The sequence below is a fragment of the Protopterus annectens genome, chromosome 3.part1, assembly GCF_019279795.1.
Source record: "Protopterus annectens isolate FY-2018-M chromosome 3.part1, PAN1.0, whole genome shotgun sequence".
NCBI classification, from domain to species: Eukaryota; Metazoa; Chordata; order Ceratodontiformes; family Protopteridae; genus Protopterus; species Protopterus annectens.
The window spans coordinates 404290759-404308747 of NC_056732.1; the positions used below are offsets into that span (position 1 = coordinate 404290759).

General features: G+C 41.5%; 1 protein-coding gene across 1 annotated transcript in view; it reads right to left on the minus strand.

The window, feature by feature from the left end:
• Positions 1-498: 498 nt before the first annotated feature.
• The window catches only part of TOP2B (DNA topoisomerase II beta), a gene marked incomplete in the record, with an annotated part of 2991925 nt that continues 2974434 nt past the window's right edge, over positions 499-17989 (minus strand). The window contains 2 exon segments of the mRNA XM_044066877.1: positions 499-994; positions 6128-6225. Of these exon segments, the coding sequence (XP_043922812.1) occupies positions 821-994; positions 6128-6225 (272 nt within the window).

A 17989-nucleotide genomic window follows, 5' to 3' on the forward strand; every position in this document is an offset into this window, starting at 1 on the left:
TCTCTAAGCTCTCTGATAAAGTCCATATAATAGGTAGACACTCAGTAAATTACATGCTTATTCAAAAACACTGCTACCTTGACGTTGAAAGTCATACGATTAATGATAAATTAATTCAGAGTAGATTGAAAAAAATCTTAAAAGTACATTGCCAAATTCCATTATTTTGCATAAACCACAAGGTAAGCTTAAACATAAGCCAGAATAACATTAAAACACTATCTTGTAAGAAAAAGAACAGTTTGGAAATACAACAGTAATAGACTTATGTTATACAAATATGACATTTGTTCACATGCAAGTAGTGTGCTGTGACACAGAGCTGCACTGCATTCTCCTACTACAAGGGAAGTAACACTTCCTTAAGAAAAATGTCTGCAGCAAAACAAAAAAGCAGGAAGTGATTGGAGTGCATACTTGGAAAACACAGCACTCGTACACACAGATGAAAAAAAAAACAATCTTCAAGTGAAAGGAAACTCAGTTTGATAAGCCCAGTTTACAGTTGGTTCTCAATATTTTACTTCATTTTAAAAGGCAGATCATTGTTGATAACCATATCAATTAAAATGTGTGCTTTTGCACAGCAGTCTAAAATATTTCTAGAAGCCAACTGGACAAATACAGAACGTTTTCATGATGAGTAAAAAAGAGCATAAAACTGTGAAACGAGAATGTTAAAAAGCCTACACAATAAAAAACATCAATTACAATGTCACATAAAATAAGCCAAATGTACAAAAGTCTGCAACACAGAGGAGACGAAAACAAACTACACAAGGTACATTGCTGGAAAATGTTTTAGTGCTTTTTGGGGCACTCAGTCATCAAACATGTCAAAACTTTCGTCATCATCATCTGATTCTGCAAAGTATTTGACTTCTTTCCTTGCCCGGCCCGACGTAGTTCTTGATGGAGTTTCTGTGACTTTGTTTGACTCAAAGTCCTCGATCACATCAAATTCATCCTCCTCTGAAGTGGCTTTCTTTGACTTCTAAACAAATTAAAATATTTTAGTCTATTGATGGTACTCACTCCACTTTTTAACTATAATGCATTTCATACATTTCTAATACCAATGAATTTTAAAACTTTTACTGATGAAAAACCAAACAAGCAGCAAAGGTCACAAAGTGCTGTGTTAAGCCTGTACCAAACATTCATCAACTGAATGGTCTCCACTCTTAAAAAAATAAGCTGTAAAACTAGAGATTAGTTAAGCACAGGTACAGTACACTACATTTGCTTGATAACAGTACAAGACAAAAAAGTCTATCTAGTCCACCCTTGCCTTAACTCATTCACAACTGCCAGTATTTAGTTAATAAGATGCCACATTCCTTATTGCTAAAAAAATGGGCAGCAAATGATCAGCACATACAGGAACAATTTAAATGTGAGAAAATATTTTAAACTGAACAAGGAAAGCAGCTGTCAAATTTACTTAGTTAAAATTCTCTCGCTTTGCCTAACTGTAGGACTGAATAATGCTGCACTCCCAAGTGTGTTGTCCTTTGGATGAGATGTTAAACACAGGCCCCATATGCTAAGTTGGTGGTAACTCAAGTGCATGCAAAAGATCACAACACTTATCGAAGACAGTTGGCGAAGTTTCCCAGTGACCTGATTTTCTCATATCAGTATGAATAACACCTTGAGCCTCCCCTGAAAAAATGTTACCGGCCTAGTGGGGCTAACTCTATCAACAAAATGTAAATAAAATCCATAATTTTCCCCTATAACTCATCCGTAACCACCTCTCTTCAGCAAAGCATAATTCACTTTTCTGAAAGACCACACCACTGTCTGTCTTTTTATTTTTACCCACTCTATATACACACACACACACACACACACACACACACACTAGTAGGTGTCATGTTCATGGTTTGATTACTGCTGATCACTACGGAATAATTTGTAAATACACTCATCAGAATCTAGTGAAATAGCAGGACTACTGATGCAGTACACCTCCTTACCAATAGGAATTATCTAAAGGTGGATCTTACCCCATCAGGCTGCTGTTTCCAGAGCTCTGAGATATTCCAAGAGCACAGTTGAACTCCTCTTCATAGCGACACATCAACATGATACTCGACATAAAAGAAAGAGAAGGCTGTGCTGTTCTTTGTTCTTTTTTTTTTTGGAGAGAATATCCACCAGAAACTGTGCTCTGGAATTCTGAGTCAGCAATACGGGACTTTCTGTGCTAGTCAGTCGGGCGACTGGTCATATCACTTCATGGGTACTGAAAGCAGAACCCTGCAGGATAAGAACAGTTGTGTAAGACCCTAAATAAACAGAGGGGATAGAGTGTGACCCATAGGCAGCAACCAACCCAGAAAGTCAAGTCTTCTAAACAGAAGCAACAAGTTCCTCCTACTCATTACTTAGAGGCAGAGGGCAAAGGAGGATAAACTTTAAATGACAGATCAATGTGTGATATATTCCTTATTCAAGGAAAGAGCATTACAGAAGCAGACAGCATCTATTTACCTATAACTTTTCTCAATTTCATTAGTTACCCATCCAAAACACTTTTTCCCCATTTCTGCACAAGGGGTATGGGTGTCACATCAAGAATGACAGTCATCTAGAGCCAATGTTCACACTGATGAGTTATGTTCTTTCTAAATTCTTTTCTGGTAATTACCTACGGACAGAAGATAATGAACTGGCTAACACCCAGCACCCATAACATTAAGATGTTCAGAGTCCTGTAGCTGTCTTTAAACCCTTGGTTGTACCAGGGATTCCATAAGCTGTGCCAGTTACAGCATTGTTGCGAAGATATTTACAACTCTCCTGATCCACATAAAAGCCTTCTTGGCTTTCAATGTGTGAGTAACTGAGAATCAGACTTGAAGGGCCTTCTTGGCTTTCAATGTGTGAGTAACTGAGAATCAGACTTGAAGGATACTATCTCAAAGATATCCTCAAAAGTTTGTTTCACTGGAGGAAACAGTGATGGGCCTTGGTTCATACATAATCAAAAGCATAAGTGCACTATAAGAGTGCTGGAAAATTGCTCGATTTCCCATCTGATGTGTTCCAGCACTTAAATGTCTTTCCAAATGAGATGGAAGGGAGCACAACAATAGTCTTTCATTTATGCCATATCTCAACAGTTAGTAAACTGGTCAGAGAAGTCAAATTCCTCCTCCTCTTCATTCATATCTGCAGTTTGATGACTTCTTCCTGTTTGGTGGTACCTCCAGGGAAGATAGCGGAGCTGTCAAAGGAGGGAAAGCGTAACTACACCATGCCACCACCTGTTTTTTCAGTGATTTTTTTTCTGTCAAAACGGGAGTGTGTTATGGTAAGCACCAGTACTGCGGATGCCATCTCCTGGATGTCTGCCTCTGTGAAATCAAAAAACTAGGCTCTGGGATTATTTCTAACAACCCTGATAAAGCACACTGTAACAGCTCTGCCACTGGTTTGTTTAAATCAAAATGGATGGAATATTCTGGATGATCTTAGATGAACTTCAGTGAAGTAGTGAGAACTGGCATGTGGTACTGGTGCCAAAAATCACTGTTTCTGGGGAATGACTGAGTAGAAAAATTTGCATGTTATCTGGTTTAAAAAAAAAAAAATTATATATATATATATATATATATATGACTCCATTTCACTGGCATGGAGGCATGTATGTGTTAATCGATTTAAACCTCCCCAAACTCTAGTTCCAAAATGGACAGGGCTGCACTCACACAACATGAGTAAAGTCAAACATGCCATGGAACACTGGTGCTAAGGAGTATGCCTGCAAAAGATGGCTACAGTGCTAGACAAGACTAAAGGTGTGGAAGCCGTATCAGCCTACATTCTTAAAACTGCAAAAACACCAGACTGTCGTGTAACCACTGAGTGGGAGTTGCTCTCCTCAACCTGGATCAACAAACTATGTTAGCTCTTGAGAATCCCTAAAGAGAACAGTCCTCATATCGACTGAATACACACACACACACACACACACATATATATATATATATATATATATATATATATATATATCTATCTCCAAGAAAAAATTGCATTCAGAAAGAGTTTTGTAACTTGAAAACTTTGCTGGGTTTTATTATTTTACTCATTACAGTAGTATCTGGCGTTGAGTTCCTGTTTTTTTTTTCCTTGGATATCTTTGTTTCATCTTCAAGAGCTCTTAGAACACTTTTGTGTGTTACTGAATACATACCAACAGACTCCAGGGATTTACTTCTGGGCTCAGGCTAGTCATGTGGAAGCTGAAGTTGCTCACCCTGGGGGGATGCACTGTACTCAAACCTCAGGACACACTACCAAAATGGTTGCTTGGTATGCACTTGTTGCAGGCCTCTCATCATCTGCAGAAACAGATGGAACATCAGATGGACTCTGACTAGTGAGAGGACAGAAGAAAACGTGAAGGTGTGACAGACGTCTTCCTTCCATGCCGTCTGCACTATTCATGGTCTTTTAACACAATCTTGGTATCAAGGCAGGGGACTTCTGGTGATCCCTGCAATAGCTACTCTCAACTAGTGACATCTTGCTAAATTGTAAGGCAGGTCTGAAGCATCCCCTCCCCTTACTTCTGAGTGGTTCCAGCTACACGGTGCATGGCACCATTTTATGTCATGCTCTTCTCATAAACAGAGAAATGTTACTGTAGGCCTTGGCTTGTGATCTGGCAGCAACATAAACATTAAGTCGGCTTAACTCTTATGCAACAAATGCGGAAATGTTTCCATGTGCAACAAGACTGAAATATGAACTACTTGAGAAGCAAAAAGAAACAGGAGGGATCCCATGGGTTTGGTATCGATTCTGAACTATTATCTGACACCATAACATATGCTAAAGCAGAAGGTGTACACAACAACCTGAATAGCGAAAAAAGTCAAGTGAGAAATCCAAAAACCTCAACAGTAACCAGTTTATGGTGACATTCCTGATACCGCAACCAACATTTATAAAACAGTCTCCTACAAGAGTCCAGTGAACATTCAATAAAATATACCAGAGCCTTCTAACTTTTTTCCAGCCTTGGGAGAGATTACAGGTATCTGCCAACACTACCCTTTCACTGTAATAACTATTTAAGTAATGCCAATAGAAAATGTAAATGCTGTTGGACAAATGGCAAAAGACTGGGGCAGATTGCCAGTAAAAAAAGGAATTCTGAAAGGCCGTCGAGATCAAGATGCAACTTATGAGGCTGGGAAGCAAGGTTTGATAACTATGCCTGAATCAGCAGCAGTTCCTGACCTGGAAACCATACACAAGATGCTGGCAAGATGACAGAAAAATGGTGCTAAGAAAGAAGGCCTTCTTAATCTTCAACATTTGCAAGTCAAGCAATGAAGGACCTTTAGACCTACAAGGCCAATACTTCCACTCTACAGGTGTAGAAGCTGGTAAAGTAGGATGAAGTTACCATAGTTCCAAAATAATAGAAGCTGGTCCAAGACAGTAACCTAGAGTCCACAACCAACATTATTGTATGCCCAATAAATCTTCTGGGGAGTCTCCACAACAAAAACAATCTTTAAACTTCTCAACGGATCACAAGGAATCCATAGGTTAGCCAGCGAACACACTACAGCAAAAGATGAGAAATTTCCTTGATGATGGTGAGTGTCCTTGAAGGACTGGTAATGCAATTAGGCCTACAGTGATCCACTACAGATACCCAAAAACCAGAGAGGCATGTGGCAGTTTTTTTTTTCTTTACATGGTAGTTTACTTTGTATGGGAACTATGTTATTTCCACTGATCACCGGTAGGCTAGCAGGGAGACAAACAACAACAGTGTTAGGAAATAATGTCATTGATGGTACGCTATGGATATGACTCATCAACACTCTCTACAATCCTAGAAGTAATAGTTTCTACAAGTTCTATGGAAAACACACAAAAACATACATAAGGAAAATCATTTTACAAAGTATCATGGTGCAACTTAGGAGAACAACTTCTAAAAATGTCAACTATGAAAAGACAGAAGAGGAAGTACCACATTTTGGTTAATGATCTGACAATGTCTTGAGGAAACAAATGGCACACAATACAACAGGAAAAAATGAAGGAAATATGATCTGTGAAACCTGAAGACTTAAAGTACAACTTGATTACTAACCTTGCCTGTTGACGGTGGTTTGTTTGGCTTTCTTCCAGGGATGTATTCTCCTTCACTTTCTGATCCAGATCCTTTTCGCTTTCTTCCTCTTCCTCTACCTAAAAATACATCAACAGCTTCAGATCAAGAACATCACATCTGTATATTTATTGCTTCATAAAATATACCAAGAAAGACGTAGGTACATCAACTGGTCTTTTCTCATATTTCAAAATAACAACACTACCTCCACTGTGCAGAGGGATGGAGTTCTAACTGTAACATAGGACATCCAGGTTTAATTATCAGATATGAACTCTGAAGAGCGAGGCTGGGTAAAGGAATCGGCAGCATTTTGCCAGCTTGCCTCTCTCAGGGAAGGAAAAGGATTTCCCAGTAAGGTTACAACCCACAGAGGAGACTGGTGGTCAGTCCTGGCATATATAATAGGACAAAAGCACCATCAATTAACCTGCAGACACTGATCTGCACTAACATCATTGCATCATTAGGTTTGGAATGATCAAATTGTAGGGTATTAACAAAAATACAAACCACCCAAGGATGAAGTCTCATCACGACCCACATCTTGCCCAAATTAGCAATATGGTTCTAATTATTAAATTGTACGAAAAACCGTGTCAAAGGAGAGGAGAAGCTGTCTATGTAGGGCAGCCCACAAATGCAATTAAAAAACAAAGAATGACCCCAATACAAACACTTCATTCTGCACATGTAAAAGCACTGGCACAAACCTGGCTGTAGAAGAGGGAGAAGGAACAGTGGCATTTAAAAAGGATGAACCTTTAATGATTTTATTGTACAAATTTTGCTCAGAAGTGGTTACCATAAGGGCGACTGCATGCCTCAAAAACTATTTTCTCCTTTGGTAACATCTGCTAACTTCAACTCCAATCTGAAGAAGAATGGCAGAGGAAAGTGGTCAAAACTATTTCACAAGTATACATTCCAAAAGAATAAACTGAGAAAGAAAGTACAGTTTTCTGACTCATCACATCAGCATATTCAAGCAGATCACTGCTGCAGTAGTAGTATTTAATTAACTATGATATTTTACTGAAGGTAGGTGTCTAACCTTCTAGAATGACTGCCACAAGCTTTCTCAGACATTAAGTGCAGCTCCTCTTCTGATGCAACATGGATATACAGCATATAAATAGGGGATAACTGTGCCACTCTTCAGTCCTTCTCAGCAAAGGAACATTTGGTAAAATGCTCTATCCAGGGGCAACAGGGATACATACCACTGTCCAGGTATCATAAATCCTGCAAAGACACAAGTCTTATGCTACCAATCTAGAGAATTATCGGCTGACGGGGTAATACTGACATAACCCCAAAACAAAGTACTGAAAGTTGGAAAAAGAATCTTGGTATTACCTCAAACAGATGTATTTGCTATAAGCAACCTTACAACAGTAAAAAAAAAAAAAAAACAAACAAACAAAAAAAAAAAATAATAAAAACCTAGGGAAGTTGGTAGGTGGGAGCTTTACAATGCAGTGGTGATCGCCTACATGCACTCGACTGACATGGAACGCTACTCTTACAACTCTATGTTCACTGACGTGATCAATGCTGCAGCAGCAGTGATAGTATTCACCATCTATGGGAGTATACTGGAGCACTCAGTACCATCAAGAGGGTGGGGATGTCAACATATGACCTACAGGACTGGCAATGGCAAAACCTGCTCTGCTCTTACACTGCATGTTCAGTTTGGAAAATGTGTAGACCAACGTCCATGCAGGTGCCAGGTGCCTCGCAAATACCACAAACTGACACTCTTGAAAAAGGTTGCAGCAGTGACTACTGCCCTACTGTAGTGCACCATAACCGGTATTCCCAAGATCTTGTAAAAAGGACTTGCACCATAAATAAATATAACTAGTCAGCCACTTAAGGTTGTCTACTTGGAGACTGGTACATCAACCTTCCCTGGTATGATGAAGACAGAACTGGTTGGTCTGCCTGCCATTTTAATTATTGCAATCTAATGCCCAAGTTGCTAAAGAATGCCCAGGAAGTACAAGACTCGCTCAATCTTATTTTGAAGATTAGGGAAGAAGGTAGCTAAATGTCAAATGGAGAACTTTGTTTTTCAGGCACGCAGTTATCCTTATGGTAACTTACCTCTTACCCTCTTTCCTAAATGCAGCTCCTACCATGACCGATCTCTCTATAAGCCTCACTGGGTTCTAAACTTGAGCAATGCTACAACAAAGTGCCCAGATTTTCTTGCAAAAAAACTTACCAAACCCACCACTGTTTAGCACTGAAATCACTTATCTGGCTTGAACTTCCTCATCACCTATCTTCTACCCAGCTTATCTTAAGCCACAAAACTGTCTACACCCAATTTGCCTGCCCAGCAATTAGCCCCATACTCCAATTCTATCTAAAACCCTGTCCTCTCTTTGGTCAAATGATAAACTACTGCTTACCATCTACAAACCACAAAGGGTTGCTGGGGCCAGTTTCTACTCCAATAACGTAGTGAATATTTGGACTACAACTTCTACATCATTCAAATCTATCTCACACCATCGTTTGAAACCATTACTAAAAGACTTTCTCTCTGCCTCCTGGCTTTGTCCCTGTTCCTCATCTGGGACACAGCTTCTCCTAACATCCTTCATCACCTTCTTACACCTCCCTTTACTGTAGTACTTAAACTACTACTCATACGTCTAATTTAGTACAACCAAATGTCCATTCCATTGCTACATCTCTACCACTTAAACTTGCTTATCCTCTCTAATACCGCACTCTAATGTATTTCTTAAATCACTCCTATCATAACATAACGTATATTAATGCTTGTGAATATCAATACAAATTTTTATTATACTGACTACTATTCTATGTATGCACTGTAAATGCATTATAAAATGTGTTACTGTAAATATTGACTGCATTAAATTTGTTACCTTGGAGCTATTCTCCCCAAGCCTCCACTGAAAAAGGGCACCTGTGACCTGGACTTTCCTGGGAAAAAAATGTCAATAACTGAATGGACACAGTTCCAGCTCAGGGAACAATTTTGGCATGAATAAAGACCTAGTCTTAAGACTGACCCTATCTTTATGGATCACTTTATTTTGGGTCAAATGCACCACTTGGTACCCCTCCATAAAAAGTACAGTTTTGTACCTACCATAAATGTAGATGTTCGAGTGTTGACACTGCTGCAGTCATTACACTTGGGTTATCCTGCCGTCAGGCAGTCCCGAAGTCGGCCAGAGTTCCAAAGTCTTGGTCCTGTGTCGGTTGCTGTCGCATCCTCCTTGACGTCAGTGCGACAGGGGTATATAAGATGCAGCAGACGCCATTTTCTTCAGTTTTTCTTGCCCCAGATGTCAGGTGCTCCCAAATAGGTAGGCAATTCAACTTGCTAGTAAACAATACAAAAGAAAAGCAAACAACCATTTTTAGTTACCAGCAAATACTCCCCATAGGTAATAAAGGGTAGATGCCCTAGGTAAGTACCAGAAAGTAAGAGGGGAAGGAGGGAGGGTAACCTGGACTGCAGCAGTGTCAACACTCGAACATCTACATTTATGGTAGGTACAAAACTGTGCTATGTTCATCGTGTTACACTGCTGCAGTCATTACACTTGGGTGGAATCCCAAAGCTGAGGTAGGGAGGCTGGATCTATTAGGCATTAGGGGTGGCTATAAGGCCCTGCAGTACAGCAGTGGTGAAGCCAGCTCTGGATTTGGAGTATAAAGGCAAATGGTAATGTTTGGTGACAGTATGCACAGAACTCCATGTTGCTGCTTCCAAAATATCCTTGGTAGGTACTCCTCTGAGGTAGGCAGTTGAAGTGGCTGTTGACCTGGTGGAGTGAGATCTAATGCTGCTAGGTACAGGTTTCCCATGGTGGGTATAGCAGAAACGTATACAGTGTCCTATCCATTTTGAAATAGTCTGCTTTGAAATGGCTTTTCCCTGTGCTCCTGCAGCGTATGCTACCAAAAACTGCTCAGATTTTCTGAAAGCTTTGGTTTTATCCAAGTAGAAGCATAACTGTCTGTGAATGTCCAAAGAATGTAGAAGTCTCTCCCCTTTGTTCTGTGGTTTTGGATAAAAAGTTGGCAAGTAAATAGTTTGGTTTAGAGGCACACTTGATACCACCTTGGCATAAACGTGGTGTTAGTTCTTAAAGACACCCTGTCCTGGTGGAAGATGAGGAAAGGTTCCACTGCCATTAGCGCCTGTAATTCTGAAACTCTTTGTGATGATGTTATTGCCAGTAACAGAGCAGTTTTCCAAGAGATGCATTTTAATTCTGCTGTGTTAGCTGGCTCAAAAGGAGGTAGAGTTTTAAGTTGAGGTCCCAAGTTGGTGTAGGTGATCTGTGAGGTATTGTTTGAGCAAAGGATTAGAAAAAATTGGTGGATCCATGTTGTAATGAGCAGAGATAGCTGAGGCGTGGATCTTGATGGATGAAAAAGAGAGACCCTTGTCCAGCATCTCAGTTAAGTATTGCAGTATCTGATTAATGTTTGGGACAAGAGGGTCAAGGCTGTGCGCTTGGTTCCAGGCAGAGAATCTTCCATTTACCACAGTATGCTTTCCTGGTGCTAGGCCTTCTGGCCTCCAGAATGACATCCATAACAGCTTTGGAGAGAGGCATTGCTTGCTTAACTAGGGAATTTTCCATGCAGCTAGGTGTAAGGTCTTTAGCTGGCTGTGAAGTATCTGATTGTTGTGTTGTGTCAGCAACTCTGGGATATGAGGCAAAATCCAGGGTGGTTCTTGTGCTAAGTTCTTTAAGATTGGGTACCAGTACTGGGTACCAGTGCTGGCGTGGCCAGTCTGGTGCAATCAGTATCATTTTTGGCTCTTCCTGCCTGGCTTTTATGAGTACCTTTGGAAAGAGAGGTAAAGGAGGGAAAGCGTATACTTGTAGTTTTTTCCAGCTGAATGAGAGGGCATCCACTTTCCATGCTTGTGGATGGTAGCTCCTTGTGCAGAATTTCTGTAATTGGCAGTTCTTTGGGGAAGCAAACAGATCTATGTCCGGGCTCCACCATTTTTGTGTTATCATTTTGAATATTTGTGGATTCAGTTCCCATTCGTGTGGGTCCATAATGTTTCTGCTTAGGTCGTCTGCCAATGTGTTTTTCTCTCCTGGCAGGAATTGTGCTTGCAGATGAACTTGGTAGTTTAGAGATGTGTTCCACAAGGTCATGGCTTGTCTGCAGAGGGGGTAGGAGTGTGTGCCCCCTTGCTTGTTTATGTACCACATTAACTGTGGTGTTGTCTGTCTTTAGTAGTAATTGTCCTGGATGCAGTGGGTCCTTGAAAGCTATATAGCATTTTGTACAGCTAGCATCTCGTTTTGATTGATGTGGAGATGTCTTTGCTCTGTGGGCCACTCACCCTGGATACATTTTCCTGCCATGTGTGCTCCCCAGGCTTAATCCGATGCATCTGTTTTCAGTGTCTGCCTGGCTGTGGGTTCAGTGAAAGGCTGTCCCTTGTTGAGGTGACATAATTGTTTCCAAACTTTGACACTGTTGAGACCATACGCTCTTTAGGTACCACTGTAGTTTCCTCATATGCAGTCTGGCATATGGAATTAGTAGTATGCAAGATGCCATGTAGCCCAAGGCCTGCAGAATTTTTCTTGCAGGGAGTTGGGTCTTTGTTGCCATTAACTGAAAATATTGAGTCAGTTGTCCTTGCTTGTCAGGCGTGAGATAAGCCATCTGGGCCATTGTGTTCAAGCTGGCACCCAGGAATATTATCCACTGTGAGGGCACTAGTTTTGATTTCTTTTCGTTTACTGTGTACCCCAGGCAACTTAACTTTTTTACGTATGCCAGATGCTTTGGTAGAATGTCCTTGCTCTCTGCTTGAATCAGGCAGTCGTCCAGGTATGGATAAATTTGACTTCCTTTTTGCCTGCAAAATGCAATTACTGGTGCCAGGCACTTTGCGAAGACCCTGGGCGCAGTAGATAAGCCAAAGGGCAGTGCAGAGAATTGATAGTGCACTGAACCAGCTAGAAATCTGAGGTATCTTCTGCAGTTTTGTCTGATAGGGACATGCAGGTATGCCTCTTTGAGGTCCAAAGTCACGAGTCAAGCTTTCTTGAACAGCATGGGAAGAAGCTGCTGTAGTGTCAACATCTTGAATTTCGGAACATCCATGTAAGTGTTTAGTGTAGAAAGGTCCAGAATGGGTCTCCAGGCTTTAGTCTTGAGTAAAATCCTTGTCCCTGTGGTGGTACCTTTTGAATAGCTCTCATGTCCATGAGTGCTGTAATTTGTTTTTGAGCCTCTGCCCATTGATTTGGTGGCAGATTTGGCATTCCTTTTAGCCTTGGCAGGGTGTGAAAATGGAACCTGTAACCTTGAGATACAATGTTGAAAACCCATTTGTCTTTGGTGATGCAATGCCAGTTGTAATAGAAAAGTGCCAGTTTTCCTCCTAAGGGGGCTGCCAAGAGAGAACTGTTTGGCAGCTGTAGTGGAAAGTCATTGAGTCTGTTTTTTATAAGGGTGAGGCCTGTCTTCCCCTTCTTTCTGGCCTGGTGTGCCCCATTGTCGAGGCCTGTAAGGGCCTTGTGTCTGACCTCTACCTCATGGACGTCTGTACCTGCCCCTTTGAGGTCTATCTGTGACTGGAAAGGACCAATTCTTTGTTGGCCAATTTCTGCTAAAACAAGGAGGTTGAACCTGTAAGAAATCTTTCACCATTTGCATAGATTTTGCCTTATCCTCCATCTTCTTTAATACCTCCTCTGCCTTAACTCCAAACAGCACATCCCGCTGCAAAGGTGCATCCAATAATTTGACCTTAACATCCAATAATTTGACCTTAACATGATCTGGTAACGTATGTTCTTTTAGCCAAGCATGCCTTCTAATGACAGAGCCTGTAATTGCTGCTCTACAGGAGGCCTCTAAGGAATGAAACCCACATTGCAAAGTATGTTTTCCCACTTATTCAGCTGCATGCAATAAATCCTGCATTTCTTTTAAGTTAGGAGGATCTGAATCTGGAAGCATCTTTTGTTTCAACTGAGACATCAAAAATTGCTGATATTTTAGTATGTGAAACTGGCAATTCAAGGCTCTCACTGCTAAAGTTGCAGACGTATATATTTTCTTTCCCCATCTGTCTAATGCTCTGGAATCTCTGTCAGAGAGAACTGGGTTTTCTGCTGATGAGGCCTTAATCCCTTTGGGTCCCTGAGAAATAGTTTCAGGGTCAGCAACAGGGCTTTTGTACAGAAATTTGTGAGAGTCAGGGACTCTGTAATATCTATCAGGTTTAACTGGGGCTGGGGGTAAGGAGTCAGGGTTCAAACTGGATTCAGTGTACACATCATCCACAATGTCTAAAACTGGCGGGATAGCAAGGGGTCTGTGTTGAGACAATAAAAAGAAGTCTCTCAGCCTTTACTTGGATTCTGAGTAATCCTGACCTTCCCAATGGAAATGCTCCCTCATGGTATGTAAGGTCTCCCCAAAGGAGTAATCCTCAGGCGGAGAGGCTGATGGAATTGATTCCTCAGCATCAGAATCCTCATAAGGGGGCAAAGAATATCCTAGGTCCGAGTAAGAGTCTGAGGAAATGGACACCTGGTCAGAAGATTCATAGTCTGCATCCTGTCTGTGCCTTTTATCAGGAGGGGGATGGGACCCCCTGATCAGGGTGATTAGGTCCTCGGCCATTTTTAGCATTTGTTTCTTAGGCATGGAAGCCTGTCCTAGAGAGAGTTTCTTTGCTTTTAAGGGGGGCTTAGACTTAACAGAGGGTTTAATGGTTAACTGGGTAGGTCTGAAAACACCCTCTGTAACTGTGGATTGCTCAGCTACTTCGGTTCCCTCTGTAGGTTTAGGATCGGTAAGCTAAAGACCTAGTGCATCCAAAGACCCAGCCAGCTCCATGTGGGAGTCGGAGGCGGTCTGTGGTTCTGTGGAAGCGGTCGTCAGGGGCTGCGTAGGCGCCTCGCTGAAAACCGGACAACCGGCGACCGGCCTAGAAGAGGTCTCGTCGTCAGTTTTGGGCCTCGGATGCCTGTCTTTGTCCTTGCGCTTTTTATGCACTGCGGTCGTTGGGATTTCTGACAGCATGGTGTAATTGAATTTTCTACCAAAATAATGTCGGGCAAAATCAAACCGACGTTTAATAGTGCGCTTGTTAAACCTAGCACAAACCTGACAACCAGTGACGTCGTGGTCAGGGCCTAGGCATGGAATACAGTAGGAGTGGAAATCCTTATGAGGTATTTGCTTCCCACAAGAAATACAGTTATTAACTTTTACTTTCATCGGTCTGGGGCAAGAAAAAGTTTCCCCAACGGGGTACTTAGCTCTTTTAGAAGACTTCGGTTCTGGATTCGGAAAGAAAATCTCAGGAGTCGGCCGACTGGCACTTGCGAACTGCTTCTGCTTCAGGCACCGCGCAGCAAGAAAGACTGAAGAAAATGATGTCGGCTGCATCTTATATACCCCCTGTCGCACTGACGTCAAGGAGGAGGTGACAGCAACCGACACCGGACCAAGACTTTGGAACTCTGGCTGACTGCGGGACCGCCTGATGGCAGGATAACCCAAGTGTAATGACTGCAGCAGTGTAACATGATGAACATCTGACAACCTTAACTTTGCAGAAAGGTCACTTAAATGAACAAATTACTACTTTGTGGATCATATATTTCAAGAAACAGCTGGACACAGCTCATCCAATAGAAAATGTGGCCTTACCAATAAAGGTTGTTACAAAGTCTGAACCTCTCTACTTAGTTTCTGCAGTTGCAACTTTAAAAACTCCCCCAGCTATAGAAAGGTGACTGCATGTTAAAGACCTACTCCTCTTAAAACCTGAAATCCCTACAATCACATTTAATATGAAACATAAAAGGACTGTTTAAGACTCTTTGGGATTGGCTGCATTATCCATCAAAGCTGCATACATGGCCTTTGACTCCATAAAAAAATTAAGGATACTACTGCCATCCATGTACTCAACCCTTGGAATACATTAAATGCCAAAACTTTGCAACACAGATACCTGGGAGTCCAGCTTAATCAAGTCCTTACATTTACAAAGCTTGTTGAAAAATACTGAAAAAGTCCTCAAACAACTTGAGCTTTGCCACAAAACATCACACACTGTTACATCTGAAGGAAAACAGATTTTATACAGCTTCATATCTAAAGCAATATATGCCCTTCATGTACTCTGCCGTCCTCCCTCCAATCTAGCAATTCTTCTGCCTACTGAAAATATTTTACTCCTTTATCAAAACAAGGACTATCAAATCTGGACATTACAGCAAATGAAGTGGCTGCTTCTTACAGCCACAGTAACTTTAGTTTTCAAGAAATCTGTTCTCCATTAACTAGAAAACTACATTCAGGAATCACTTCTACATAGTTCGGTCTCAGGACTAAAATATGCTGAAGCTTGACTAGTCTACTTTTGATCTCATCTCAGGAGAGAAGTTTTTAATGTAACAGCGCCTGCAACTAATGTAATTTTTCTCCAAGATGTCCTGACTGAGCTTGCATTTAAAAAAGGAAGGTCTTTTCAACCACAGTAAACTATGCAAACACCAACTGGTGTGCACAGTCCTAGCCACAGTGCTCAGCACAATCAAAATTATAGAAAGCCTTGACCAGGTTCACTGGGAAACTAAAGAATGTCCAGGAAATGAATCAGAATATGGGCAAATGAGAAACAGCTGGAAAATTTTTTAGCATCAACATCACTGTGGGTGGGGAGTGGGGGTGTGGCATCCTCTTGTAACATGTTAAAATCCTTCTCTAACTTTTGGTGACTTGTAAAAAGTACAATAAATTTACCCTAGGATTACTGCAGCCTGCAGCTTATAATGGGAATTCACCTTTCAGTGAGCGGGGGTCTGATATTTGGATGCCTCCATGCACTGAATTTACTATAAATAATCTTAGGTTCCATGTCTGGAAATGTCCTAGGGCACCATTCTTCCTTCTTCACAAAATAGCCACCAAGACATTTCTGCAGGGAAGGGATGGGTGCTAAAAAAATAAGTTATGTACTCACCATAACATTCCATGTATGTAGTCCATCTCGCCAAACATTATTACGTGTGGGTTAGGAGCCAATCCTTGGCTCCGACTTGGCCGCTTAGAAAGCCTGAAAACTTCTGATTGGCTCGTGGCTAATAGGTATCCCATGGTGCATGCACAAATTTCCCAGATCTTGTTTGCTACTAGTCTATCAGGATAAGACAGGAAAAAGGACAAAGGTCCGAAGGATAAACTGTAACAAAGGCGCCCTTGTGGCATAAACCACTGTAGAAAAGGAAAAACTGTTTCCAGATCCTCCAGGAAGGGGGCTGGTGGGTGGGTTCGTAATAATGTTTGGCGAGATGGACTACATACATGGAACGTTATGGCGAGTACATAACTTCTTTATGTTATGTAGTCCTATTTCGCTTCCATTATTATGTGTGGGACAGCGTCCCTAGCATACTGAACGGGTGGCTCACTGGAAAATACTCCTGAGTACCGTGGAACCAAACAAGGCTCTACCCTTGGAAGTTAAATCCAATTTGTAATGGGAAATGAAGGTATGAGGGGTAGCCCATGTTGCTGCTGCACATATATTATCAATAGGTGTCCTGGCTTGGAAAGCAGCAGGTGTAGAAAAGAACTTGGTAGAATGTGCTTTGATTTTAAAGGGTAACTCCGTTCCCTGAGAACTGTAAATAAAGGAAATACAGCTAGAGATCCAGTTCGATAGTGTAACCTTGGAAACTGGCAATCCCATTCTCGCCTCAGCAAAAGTAACAAACAACCGTTTCCTATTTTTCTAAATCCTTTGGTCCTGTGGATATAGAAACGCAGTTGCCTATGCACATCCAATTGGTGGAATGTACACTCTACTTTATTGGAGTGATTAGGGAAGAACACTGGCAATTCAATTGTTTGGTTTAAGTGAAAGTGAGAACAGACTTTAGGAATAAAGGAAGGACTGGTCCAGAGAGAAACCCTGTCTTTGTGAAAACTTAAATATGGAGGTTTAACTGACAGGGCCCATAATTCAGAAACTCGTCTGGCTGAGGTTATTGCTACCAGAAAAAGAGTCTTCCAAGACAGGAATTTCAACTGACTATGGGCTGGTTCAAGAGGTGGCAGAGTAAGTCTAGACAGGACTAGATTCAGATCCCGAGGAGTAATGGGGTCTTGCACAGGAGGTCTTAACATCATGGAACCCCTAAGAAAAGATTTGCACAGTTTGTGAGACATAAGACTGGAATCATTAATCTCCGCATGAAAATTAGATATTGCTGCTAGTAGAACTCGGAGTGTAGCAGCCGCTGAACCCTGGTGAAAGAGTTCTGAAAGGAACTCTAGAACAATAGTAATGGGAGCTGTAAAAGGATCAACCTCTCTGTTGTGTGCCCATATAGAAAACCTCTTCCATTTACTGTGATACAATTTTCTAGTCGAAGGCTTGTGAGAAGTAGTAATGCTATGGATTACAGCTGGAGACAGTTCATGAAGCCTGTCTAGTGATGAAACTGGAGCAGCCATGCTGTCAGTTTGAGTGTGTGGAGACTGGGATGAAGAGAACCTGACGTGTGTCAAGAGGTCTGGTACTGGATCCAGAGTCCATGGATAGTCTTAACAGGTGAGGCCCGAGGAAAGGGAACCAAATCTGACGAGACCAGTAAGGAGTGATGAGGATCATCTTGCTTCCCAACAACATTGCTTTCTGTATGACCTTGGGAATGAGTGGAAAAGGAGGAAAAGCATAAAGGAGTCCCGGGGGCCAATCATGGATGAGTACATCTCTTGGAGACTCTCCTGGAGGGGGGATGAGAGAGAAAAAGGTGCTGCATTTGGTGTTGA